General features: G+C 33.4%; 1 protein-coding gene across 2 annotated transcripts in view; it reads left to right on the top strand.

Annotated features, from left to right (window-relative positions):
• The window catches only part of SCYL2 (SCY1 like pseudokinase 2), a 60,076-nt gene that overhangs the window by 31,477 nt on the left and 15,121 nt on the right, over window positions 1–13,478 (top strand). For both annotated transcript variants that reach the window (XM_045084800.1, XM_004742952.3), the window contains exons 5-11: window positions 609–758; window positions 2,795–3,016; window positions 3,489–3,605; window positions 4,197–4,322; window positions 5,231–5,407; window positions 7,619–7,741; window positions 11,342–11,455. In XM_045084800.1, coding sequence (XP_044940735.1) covers window positions 609–758; window positions 2,795–3,016; window positions 3,489–3,605; window positions 4,197–4,322; window positions 5,231–5,407; window positions 7,619–7,741; window positions 11,342–11,455 — 1,029 coding nt within the window. The remainder of the gene's footprint in view (window positions 1–608; window positions 759–2,794; window positions 3,017–3,488; window positions 3,606–4,196; window positions 4,323–5,230; window positions 5,408–7,618; window positions 7,742–11,341; window positions 11,456–13,478) is intronic.

Below are 13,478 nucleotides of genomic sequence, written 5' to 3'. Positions count from 1 at the left end.
ATTTCTGTGCATTGATTTTGTATCCTGCCACATTACTGAATTGCTTTATGAGTTCTAGTAATTTGGGGGCAGAGTCTTTTGGGTTTTCCACATAAAGTATCGTGTCATCTGCAAAGAGAGAATTTGACTTCTTTGCCAATTTGAATACCTTTTATTTCTTTCTCTTTTTTTTGTCTGATTGCTGATGCTGGCCTTCTAGTACTATGTTGAACAATAGTGGCAAGAGTGTGACAAGGAGTCCCTTGATATTTACTGTCTGTAACTTGGGAACTGAGATGCCTTCACATTTCAAACACAGAGACTAAATAAATTTGGATAGAAAAATGGTTTTAAAGTATCTTTGATTTTGCTTATCTGGCTTTGGAAAGAAACTTTAATAAAGAATTGTATTTTGGTTTTATAACTGGGTTTTTCCCACTAAAGCTTAGATCCTTGTAGCAACTGAGAATATCTACTCTTTTGCATTTATGATGAAATTTAATTTTTCCCTGACATATAAAAAAATCTTTTATTGTAAGAAGCAGCAATTATGATTTTAGAGACACTTTATTATTGTAATTGAAAGGAGTTTTATTTAATGTAAAAGTCTTTTTTCCCCCCAATTACAGGTTTCTGAAGGATTGTCATTTTTACATAGCAGTGTGAAAATGGTCCATGGAAATATTACACCTGAAAATATAATTTTGAATAAAAGTGGAGCCTGGAAGATAATGGGCTTTGATTTTTGTTTATCATCAACCAATCCTTCTGAGCAAGAGGTAATGAAGGTTTTAAGTCTTTTAATTTTTTTTTTTTTTTTTTTTTTTTTTTTAAGATTTTAAGTAATCTCTACAGTCAAGGTGGGGGTCAGACTCACAACACTGAGATCAAGAGTTGCATGCTCTACTGATTGAGCCACCCAGGGGCCTTAGTCTTCTAATATTTTTAAGGCTGTGGAAATTTGTGATGCATCCGGAATGGACTAGAGAATTTGCAAGTCTGATAAATGTGTCGAAATAGGCTACCTGGTACAATGTATGTTTAAATGTGCAGCCTTACAGAAAATTTCTTTTTTTTTTTTTGAAGATTTTATTTATTTATTTGACAGATAGAGATCACAAGTGGGTAGAGAGGCAGGCAGAGAGAGAGAGAGGAAAGCAGGCTCCCTGCCTACCAGAGAGCCCAATATGGGACTCGATCCCAGAACCCTGAGATCATTACCTGAGCCGAAGGCAGCGGCTTAACCCACTGAGCCACCCAGGCGCCCCTTACGGAAAATTTCTAATGTTCATTTTACCTAACAGTATTCTTTAGCTAGTTAATTCCACAGTAGTATTACTTGATTAAAGGATGCTAGAGTTAAACAAATTTGAGAACTATTGGGTTAAGTAGGCTTTTTCCCTCCTGATATCAAATACACTAACAAAGTGAATCTCTAGCAGTGTTTTCCCAACATTGGACCACAGAATCTTTAGGGAGCATGATAACTACAGTAGCAGTGATAATAAGAACTAACATTTACTGAAGTACTTTTCTAACAAAGCACTTTTTAATGTAAAGAACTAACATTTACTGAAGTACTTTTCTTTTCTTTCTTTCTTTTTTTTTTTTTTAAAGATTTTATTTATTTATTTGACAGAGAGAGATCACAAGTAGGCAGAGAGTCAGGCAGAGAGAGAGAGGAGGAAGCAGGCTCCCTGCTGAGCAGAGAGCCCGATGCGGGACTCGATCCCAGGACCCTGAGATCATGACCTGAGCCAAAGGCAGCGGCTTAACCCACTGAGCCACCCAGGCGCCCCTTACTGAAGTACTTTTCTAACAAAGCACTTTTAAATGTATTTACTTATTTAATCCTCACCACAATCCATGAGATACGGGAATAATATAGATGGGTAAGTTAGGCTCATAGAATAAAATAATGTACCTAAGTATAGGCAGGTGGTTAAGTGGTAGAGGTAGAATTTGAACCTGTTCTCTCTGGTTCTAAAGCACCTATTATATAGTGATTATGATATCTCTGGCTATTTATACTTGGGAAAATAATGCAATATTTCTAGTTTTTAATATATGTATGTAGTTAAAGGCACCATGATTTGATCTTAAAATAGATTTGTAATTTAAGTAAATAACTTTTAAGGGAAGGAGAAAGAATTAGTATTGGTTTGGTATAGAATGGGTCGGATACTGTGTTAGGTCCATTTTTTTCTGTACATTTGTTTAATTTTACAACAACCTTTTGAACCTGTTAACTAAATCACACAGCTAGTTAGTGAAAGAACAAGGTTTCAAATAATAATCCGGGTCCATAAAACTTGAAGCCTATGTATCATAAAACATAGGCTATACCTTTTCATATTCATACTGAATCTTATGGTGATAATTTGTCTTCTGGGAGAGAACTCCAATAATCCGAAGGCTTCAAGAGTTCTTTTTATTAAAAAAAAAATTATTTATTTTGAGAGATAGTGGGTGAGCAGAGGGGCAAAGGCAGAGGAAGAGAATCAGTCCCAAGAGGCTCCATTTGCAGGGCTTGATCTCAGGACCCTGAGATCACGACCTGAGCCGAAATCAAGAGTCAGACGCTCAATTTACTGAGCCACCCAGACACCCAGGTTGCAAGAGTTCTTATTCACTAATTTGTTTAGTGCCCTTTCCAGATTTGAGAATTTGAAAATTTTAAGATTGAAGGTGGTGATGATATTTTTACTTCCATGACTGAATATGAAGTTAAAACTAGGTTGCTACTGCTTGATAGTGTTTTTTGGTTTAATTTGAAATATTTAATCTATATAATCTTTTTTCTGTCTTCTTATAGCCTAAGTTTCCTTGTAAAGAATGGGACCCGAATTTACCATCATTGTGTCTTCCAAATCCTGAATATTTGGCTCCTGAATACATACTTTCTGTGAGCTGTGAAGCAGCCAGTGATATGTACTCACTAGGAACTGTCATGTATGCTGTATTTAATAAAGGGAAACCCATATTTGAAGTTAACAAGCAAGATATTTACAAGAGTTTTAGTAGGCAGTTGGATCAGGTAATTTGCCATAATATATATGTATACATATATATATATATATATATATATATATATATAATTGCTTGCATTGAAAGTATTAAATGTTTCTTTGATTTAAAAAAACAAGTTCAGAAAATTCTCTAAGATGATGTCTCATATTTTAAGTTTACATAAAATCAGCTTAACAAAAGTAATTTTGTAAATAATGAGGATTAATGTTTGATACCACAGCTTTAATTGTGGCTTTTATTTACTACTAAAATATGATCTAAAATGCTGGGCATTTGTTTCAGTATATATAAACAATTTCAGGTATTGAGGATAAGTGTTTTGGTTATCTTGCCACAGAATTAGCAGTTTGTTCACTGTAACATATTTTTGAGTGAATTTCAAAAAGTTTTTAAAAATAGACTATTGACTATTGACTATAAATGTATTATGTTCTTGCGTATTTTATATTCATATTTAATATTATCACTCTTTTAAATAGTTGAGTCGTTTAGGATCTAGTTCACTTTCAAATATACCTGAGGAAGTCCGTGAACATGTAAAACTACTCTTAAATGTCACTCCAACTGTAAGACCAGATGCAGATCAAATGACAAAGGTGAGTACACATGAATTCGTGCCTCAGGTAGGGGGACAATGAGTTAAAGTAAATTAAGTGCTTCTAAAGCAAGATTTAGCCAGATAGAGTCCCCAGATAGCATCTTTATCTTTGAGAATGTTAAATATTCAACTTCTTTTAATTTTAAGCAGTTAAATAATTTAGGTGTATAACTGCTCTGATATAAATAAAATTAAGATTTCAAATAATCAGAGTCTTAACAATCATCTAGGTATAGAAATTTGGGACACAAGAATTTATGAGCCTCTAATCTATTCATGTAACTATGGATTTTAATAGAGGAATAGTACTCTTTATGCCTTCAAGATATTTTACTTAATCTTTCAGTATTTACTAGTTAGGTAAAGAAAATGTTACTGCCCAGCTAACTTACAAGTAGTGACTGAGAATTTAAAGTTGAGAGGCAATTTGGTTATTACTTCCTTATTTTTATTTTTATAATTAGAATTATTAAGTGATCTTTAGCATTTTGCTAAATGTTTTTGAATATTTGTTTTACTATATTATAGCAGTTTCAGGTTTGAGAAATACTTTAATAGTTATCAAAATAATTTTATTTCCTGTTTTTAGATTCCCTTCTTTGATGATGTTGGTGCAGTAACACTGCAGTATTTTGATACCTTATTCCAAAGAGATAATCTTCAGAAATCACAGTTTTTCAAAGGACTGCCAAAAGTCCTCCCAAAACTGCCCAAGGTTTGTTGTTGATCACTTTTTATTATAATCAGGATTTACTATAGTAACTCTTCCAGAGAAATAAATGTAATTTTTGCTTTAGGTGCATAAATGACTATGGAAGGCTGCAGACTGAACCTGAAAGTTTAGTGGACCTTTTTCTCAGGGCCCCAAAATAATGTAATAAATTAGATAGATAAGAAAATTAGCAGAGTACTACCTATGCAAAGATAGTACCTGGACATTAAATGTCAGAAGAGAAGTCCATAAGCTGTCATTGTGGAGATCAGTGCCTCACCAGCAATTAAGCGGTACATCTGTATTGTCACTAGCCTCTCCTATGCCTTTAAGTTACCTTTTCTGACTTATTATATCATGAGTGTATTCTAGTATAAAAAATGTTGGTGAATGCCTTAGAAGTCTGTGGTTGGAAATCTGGTGATTCCTGGTTACAAAAATATCTCCAGTGTTTAATCTGTCAGATACTCATTGATTATGCACTGTTGGTCTAGCCCTTTACTTAGATGCTATGTAGATAAAAAAAAAAAAAGGAATCAAAATATTCTTGCTCTCCAAGACTCAGAGTATGTGTAGATAGAGTTAACAATACAGAACAGTGTTTAAATGTTTGGTATGAATCATAAGTAATGAAGAGGAGAGACATACTAGTGAAGACTAATGAGAGAAGTTTTCGTAAAGGAGTGGTGACCATATGTCCCCTTTTATCTGTAACATTCCCAAGTTATTTCTTTTGTGCTGACATAGTTAGTCGGAGCACCCCATTTTACTCTCAACAATGTCCCAGTTTCAACCATAAATTATATGGTCATCTTCCTCAAAGGGACTGGAGGTTTAAGACTGTAACTTCAATATTAATACTAAAGATGTGAAGTTAAATTTAGTTCTATGAAAACATTTTTGCCTTTCAGCGTGTCATTGTGCAGAGAATTTTGCCTTGTTTGACTTCAGAATTTGTAAACCCTGACATGGTACCTTTTGTTTTGCCTAATGTTCTACTGATTGCCGAAGAATGCACCAAAGAAGAATATGTCAAATTAATTCTACCTGAACTTGGCCCTGTCTTTAAACAGCAGGAGCCAATCCAGGTATGTCTATAGATACTCTTTTCTTTTCTATTTATCTGCTGTTATTTAATGATGTTAGTCAATGATGACTATCATTGAAAATGAAAGGAATGGATATGTGGCTTTTTTAAAATTAAGGTAAGTGCTGGAGACTTCTTTTCCATTAGTCAGAAACTATTTTGCATATATTTGAAGTGAACCATTCCTAAAATTGTAATTAAACTTTGCAAGTAAGTGTGTATGCCTCTCCATAATTTACCATCTCAGAAAATAAATTGTAATGAGATTTGGCATGTGGTATACCATTCTTATTGGCCTTACTAAAAGTTACAGGTTTGGGAAGACTATTCCTTTTTCTCCTGCACTTTCGTCTATTTGCTTTTTTTGTTTGTTTTGTTATTTAGGGTCTTTAATTTGTAGGTAGTTTATGCCAGTTGTTTCTCTTTTATTTTCCTGGTAGTAAATAGTTTCACCAGAAGAGGGGAAGTGATTACAGCACCAGAGAAATAATATGTGTGTGTATTGTAAGCGAAAATGTAATTAGTTTCTGATGTAGACTCTAGTGTAATACTTATTTGTGAGAATCAAGGTAGTCTTAGGTTTAAGACTGGGTTTGAACCTGATCTTCATCTTTACTAGGAGCACGATTTGGACAAGTCATTACTCTCTTAAAGCCTCTGTTTGCTCATTTCTAAAACAAGAAGGGTTGTTGAGATTAAATGAAATTTCTAGGTACATAGTAAATATTATTACATGTTTCAGCCACTACATGGCAGTAGCGTATTAGTAAACCATCAACTACTTGTTATAATGGGTTTTATGACAGGCTCTTCGTGGTTCTTTCTTTGAAAGGAGAGGAACAAAAGGAAGTCTGTGGTGGTAAGGCAAGAGTTCCTGTGGCTAGGAAAGGGCAGGTAAGGGAACTATAGGCTTTGAAACAGAGTTTCCCAAACATGGTCAAGATGTTAGGAGGCAAAGTGATGGAGCCACATGTTCACTCAGTATTCTGCATGAATAGAAGGGACAGTTTGTTCCTTATAATTGTAGGTATGTGTTGTAGCTAGGTGAGAAAATGATCTGGGACAATTGAAAATGTTCTTTCTAGAAATTTTCATGACAGTCTCTTTTCAATTCTTAAAAAAAAATCTTATTTAAGTTCTATTAATTAACATATAGTATATCCTTAGTTTAAGATGTAGAGTTCAGTTATTCATCAGTTGCACATAACACCTAGTGCTCCTTCCATCAAATTCCCTCTTCAATGCACATCACCCAGTTACCCCATTCCCCTACCCACCTCCCCTCCAGCAACCCTCAGTTTATTTCCTAGAGTTAATAGTCTCTTAGAGTTTGTCTCCCTCTCTGAGAACCCTCCTACACTGTTGGTGGGAATGCAGGCTAGTATAGCCACTCGGGAAAACAGTATGGAGGTCCTCAAAAAGTTAAAAATAGAACTACTCTATGACCCAACAATTGCACTACTAGGTATTTACCTGAAGGATACAAACATGATCCGAAGGGGTGCCTGCCCTCCAGTGTTTATAGCAGCAATGTCCATAATAGCCAAACTATGGAAAGAGCGCAGATATCCGTCAACAGATGAATGGGTGTGTGTGTGTGTGTGTGTGTGTGTGTGTGTGTGTGTGTAGTGGAAAACTACTTGGCCATCAAAAAGATGAAATTTTACCATTTGCAGTGACATGGATGGAACTGGAGGGTATTGTGCTAAGCAAAATAAGTCATTTAAATGAAGTTATTATATGGTTTCACTCATATGTGGAATTTAAGAAACACAACAAAGGATCATAGGGGAATGGAGTCTCTTTCATTTCTGTACCTTTTCTTCTACTCTTAAACTTAGAAACCAAGTGAATTTACTGCTTTGGGATATTTGACTTTGCTGTTTTCAGGCTTTTTTTTTTTTTTTTTTCCAATTAAGTAGATTCCAGATAGTGGTAGTTATGGGTGAGTGATGTATTATTGAAGGTGTGTGAGAGTTAGGAAATTAGTCTTCATTTAAATATTTATACTGAGAGCAGATATTAAATAGTGTGCTTCTGGAAATGTAAGAAACTTGATTTGTATGTTTTTGTCTTCCATGCCTTCAGGCTAGCAACATGGTGAGTGTCAAAATGTAGAACTTACTTTTTTGAAGATATTTTAAATTTTGTCATAAGTGAAATCTTTTAAAGATTCTAGACTTTAATACATTGTTCCTCTTTTCTTACATAGATTTTGTTAATTTTCTTACAAAAAATGGATTTGCTACTAACCAAAACTCCTCCTGATGAGATAAAGAACAGTGTCCTACCAATGGTTTACAGAGCACTAGAGGCTCCTTCCATTCAGATCCAGGTATAATATTTGATTTTTTTCTTTAATAATGATTTTGATTTATTTTTTGTTTTGTTCTTAAAGCAAAAGAAAGAAGTACATTTTGGGGTTGAGTTGTAAAATCTTTTCTGTAAAACTCAGTAGTGATATATATTAATCCATTGAATTGGATTGTGTACTATTACTAAAATGTATCTGCTCCCAACTAGTTTAAAGAATCAATTGACAAATGCCTGTATTAATGAAATACAATGAAAGATGTTCTATTCTGGAAAATTTGATTTATTGTCATTTGGGTCAGTATATCTTCTTCCTGAATGAGTAACTAACATAGGAATAAAAATGTCAAAGATACATGTGCCTTTTTCTTATGAAAATATTAAATAGGTACTCCCATACTCATAATTTTCTTTCATGGTTGATAACTCAGTCTTCTAAGTGTTCCTTCTACATTGAAGTTAATTTATGGAGCAAGTAGATAGAAAACCAGGCAGTAATTTAGTGTGACCATTCCTAACACATTTGTAGTCATGCTTGTTTGTCACAAAGGTGATGTTAAAATATTGTGTTCTGTGCCAAACTTTTAGTTCTTTAGCTTTGCTATAAAGTTTGGTTCTACAGAACTGTCTGGAAAAAATTTTTGGATCACTGTTAAAAGTGTAATTTATTTTTTTGATTTTTTTTACTTTGGAAAAAATAAGTACTTATATTAAGATCATTGCACTGCTTAATGGTTTTATATTTAAAGTTAATTTACCAGTATAGAAATTCTAGTAAAGAAAAACATAATTTTAATTTTTTTTAAAAGATTTTATTTATTTATATGTCAGAATAGAGAGAGAGAGCACAAGCTTGGGGAGTGGCAGGCAGAGGGAGAGGCAGGCAGAGGGAGAAGCAGGCGCTCCACAAGGAGCCCAGAGTGCGACTCAACCCCAGGATCCTGGGATCATGACCTGAGCCCAAGGCAGAAGCATAACTAACTGAACCACCCAGGCATCCCTAAAATTTTAATATTTAGAAGTTACTGACCAAAACCTTCTTTTTCCTTATGTGAACCTAATATTGGGGGTGCCTGGCTGGCTCGTCAGTAGAGCATGTGACTTTTGATAACAGGGTTGAGTTTGAGCCTCATTGGGTGTAGAGATTACTTAAAAATAAGTGATGTGAACCTAATCCCACATGTATGAGGTTACGTTTTTGGCTCATTTCAGTCTTTGTCTAAGTTCATTTGTTTATTCAAAGTTGTGAAGTTGATGTTAAATTTTGTCCTTATAAGGTCATACTTCTTAAAGGTGAGGATTTGCTGCCTTTGTCCAAATGACAGGGGACAATTGGGGAGGGTGTACTTACTTCTACTTTTTAGCCCTTTCCAAAGGAGTTGTGAATTATAGCTTCTTAAAACATTTCCACAGGCCCTGTGTACCAAACTGGTTTTATAGTCACTGAGATTAGGAAGGAGAAGAAAAGTTGAGTGACATGAAAGCCCATTTTTCTTCCTAAGGGACTTGATTTAGCCAGTAATTATTAGTCAATGAATATTTATTGAAGTAGTTAACATTTAATTCAGATTGACCTGTGCAACTTTGCTGAATTTTACAAACCAGCATTTCTTGTATCATTCTATATAAATCTTTAGTTACCTGTCCAATTAATTAGTATGAGCATTGCTTGGTAGAGTCTGATAAAGTTAAAAGACTGTTTAAGTTTTGGGAGAGTATTAGAGCAAGAGCAAGAAACAAAAATCTTTTGAAGTTTCATGCAGATAGAACACTGGAAAGTAACTTCCGAAATTCGTTTTTGGAGTGATATTTTAAAGTGAAGTTTGATTAAAAATATTTAAGAAGCTAAAGAGTTTAGAAAAATACCTGGAAAAGTAGAAGATGGTTTACAAAAGTTAGGATGCTTAGAGGCATGAACAGAAATATGTATGTAAACCAACTTAAAACATTTTTAGCTTTAAAATTAAACATAGAAGCTATGCTTATTCTTCCCTCTTCACTACCAGTTATAAAGTATAACTAAGAGGCAGAAGTTCCTGAGAATGAGTTAATGATTTCCTTGAGTTTTGGGTTGTTTCAGTTTCCTGTTCTTAGATTCTTCACTGTATTTCCTTGAGTTTTGGGTTGTTTCAATCTCCTGTTTTTAGATTCTTCACTGTATTTCCTCTTCAGGAAAAGCTCTTCCTCCCCTCCTTCACCTATATGATTTAGACATAATTTAAGATTTGCCTCTTTGTAACTTACTGCTAGGTTACACACTACAATGTGTATGCATGCTCACTCTCTTGAATTAAAGGCTGACCTTCCCTATGGAGGCACCCTCTGGTAACGGGAGTACAGTATCCCACGAGCTATTCACCCTTGCCTGTTCTCTCCCATCTGTAGAAAATGGCCCCTTGAATGTAGCTTGTACTTCTTATCCTCGAGGTACGTCACCCACTTATTTATTATAGTTCTGAGTGGATATAAGCATCTGAGTGGATATAAACATATAACTCATATATGTCTTTTAGAAATCTGGGAATAAAGCAAATAAAATATGTGGCCATTATTCTGATAACAGATTCTTAGTGGTTAATTCATTTCTATTTTCTAGCTACAAATGAATGTCTTTAAGTATACCAGATTTGTTTAACTTCTTCCCTGATACACATTTATGCCTCCATTTTCTTCAGTAATCCCTTCTGTGCTTTGCTACAAGGATCATTCTGCCCTTTTAAGGTATCTGAGATGTATGTTCTTCAGCCAGTTAGTTTTCAAGCCATTTCTTTTTCTTTTCTTTAACTCATTTAGTTCCCTTTTCCTTAGTCATTGCCCCTTTTCCTCTGTTAGCCTCATTCAGAGTTCCCAGTTAAAATCATTTACATTATGGCCAGCATTAGTTAACAATGTTTTAAATAACCTTTTCCTGTTTCTATGAGTTATACTTCAGAATTTGGAAGTTTCAGAATTTGGAAGTACTTAAAAATATAAAGAAAATTAAAATCCTCTCTCAGAGATGCCCAGACTTAACATTTCCAGATCTGTCCTTATGTCTTTTTCCCTGAGCTTATAGACAGACACGTGTACCTGCACATTTTAAAAGTTGGGATTATGTGATAGTATCTTACTGCATTTTCTCCCTAGTATTACTAAACAATCTTTTAAAATATATTAAGTAGAATGTTCATATTCTGTCGTAAGGGTTTATGTAATAGCTAAGAAATCCCTTATTTAAGACAAATAGTTTGATGTCCCTTTGTACTTGATTTTCCCTCATTGTGAAAGAAAGCAAAACTTAGGTGTTCCTATTCTTAAATAATAAATGATGAATTGTGTTGTGAGGGAAAGAAATTTAGGTTATGAGACCAAGGAATGTTGTTACCATATGCTAGGTCATATGACCTTGTATGATTTTGAGGAAGGTCTTTTGAGTCTGTTTTTTCATCTGTGAAATTGAAAACTAGTGATAAATATTCTGCTTTCAAATAATTGTTGAAAGGAGCAAATGATACAATATACATAAAAGTTTTTTTCAAACTGTGTGACAAATTAGCCATGCAAATGTAAAACATTCTTTAATATGTGGGAGAAAAGTCAAGAGAATCTTTCCTAAGATTGAATCCATGTATTTTCTTAATAGGAACTCTGTTTAAACATCATTCCAACCTTTGCAAATCTTATAGACTATCCATCCATGAAAAATGCTTTGATACCAAGAATTAAAAATGCATGTCTGCAAACGTCTTCCCTTGCTGTAAGTAATTACATATTAATTTTTGCTTTTCTTTAACTTCTCATTGTTTTAAATTATTTTCTTATTGTTAAATAACCCTTTTATAGTTTGTTTATATATTTCATCTTGGCTATAGGTGCCCTGCATACAGTCCTATAAAAGTGATCAATAGCTGTAGTTTTCCCTCATACATGATTTTGTAGTATTATATCCCTGGCCTTATTCCTGTCCTTTAATTTTAGTGCTTCAAGAGAAGATTTGAGTAATTTTTCTTTCTTAAGACTTTTATGCTTTAATTCACAATTTTGTTGGTAGTTTTAAAATAATCATGAGTTTAACTTGTTGTTAAAGTCTAAAAACTTTTGAACAACTTCCTTTCATAAACTGCCTTTACTTTTAGTTATCTATATTTTTGTACCTACCACTTACTTGCCTACTTTACAAAAAAAATGAGGGTACAGTAAAATACATTAATAAGAACACAAGGTGGGGGGGTAGTGTACTCAAGAATCTAGGCCAAAGGCAGCTGATTCCTTTGAATTCAGAATTATAACACTGTTGGTAGTCAAGGATGTAAATAGCAGTAAATAACAGTTCTCATTATCTCGTATTGGGAGAAATATTTATTCCCAACCTTTTCTCTAACAGTAGATCATAAGAATTGATCCCACAGATAGTTCTTTATGGAAGTAACGTTGAATATTCTCTTCAAATAGCAGCTTTAGAAAAGATGGAGAGATGTCCTTCGTTCATCTGATCAGTTCTTTATATTAATGTTTGCTAATGGTCATGTTATTAAATTTGTAAGTATAGTTCTTTGGAGACCTCTTCCATCTTTATTAGGTAAAATGTAAATTTAAATAAATACAAGCATTTGTAGCTTAAGCTGATTTAAATGACATGATTTTACCTTATAGTGATCCAATCCATTTTAGGTCATGGGTTTTATTTATATGTTTATTTATATATTTGGTATAAAAAGCACTGAGATGGAAAGCAACATCAAAATGGAAAAAAAATCATTGTTTACCAAGATGAACAGTATGAAATGAAGTAAAAAAACCCGAGTTTTTATTGACTCTACTACTAACTGTCCTGCGCCATTGGGCAAGTTAACTTACCCCTCTGAGTCTTTTTCTTCATAAATATTAAAAAGATTTGAAATTCACTTCTTTTCTCTGAAATTTTCTAAATTTTATGATTGAATTTTTAAAATAGATGGTAGTAATATTCAGCTAAAAATTTCATTTTCAACATGTCCTTTAAAAATCTGTAGGCTCCTGGTTGGCTTGGTTGTAGAGCATGTGACTCTTGATCTTGGGACTTGTAAGTTTAAGCCCCACATTGGGTGTAGAGATTACTCAAAGTAAAATAAAAAATAAAATCTTTAGAAAAAAAAAGAAAATGAAAATCATATAAGGCACACTGTATTTTATGGCAGCGTGGATTTATTTTAGCATACATTTTGTAAAAGTACATGTTCTGGTTTAGTTCGAAGTATGCAGGGTGAGATGGGAGGCACTGATACTTAAATGGTCTGTATTAATGCCTGGGAATGTTTATATCTCTTTTTAAGAAGCCAACTGAGCCATTAAAGACATGATTACAAAGAGTTATAATGAATGTATTTAGAACAGTAACTCTGGAATGGATTTGCATTTTATACACATACAGTGCTCGTGTCTTCAGAGGAGCAAATCTGAATTCTGAATTTCATTCATATATGTAGACCTCTAAGGTTAAAGAATTCTAACTGGGAAATTAGTGGAACATGAGTTTTGAGTTAGAATTGTATTTAATACTGTTTCCTGAAAATAAAGAGAAATAAATTCTACACAGAGGTAGGTAAGATGCTCCAAGAGTTCTATTTCTTCATGACTTACATGACTAATATTTTATATTAAAAATAAAAATAAAATTAAACTAGTATTTCTAGCTTCTCTTGACACACATATACACACATAAAAAATGTAGCAATTCCTTTTATAACACTGATTCTAAAAGCAAATTAATTAGGTATCTTTTTTTAATATATATATTATTA

Source organism: Mustela putorius, unplaced genomic scaffold (genome assembly GCF_011764305.1).
Source record: "Mustela putorius furo isolate JIRA1106 unplaced genomic scaffold, ASM1176430v1.1 tig00000788_pilon_pilon_pilon, whole genome shotgun sequence".
NCBI lineage: Eukaryota > Metazoa > Chordata > Mammalia > Carnivora > Mustelidae > Mustela > Mustela putorius.
This window is presented reverse-complemented; position numbering and strand designations above follow the sequence as displayed.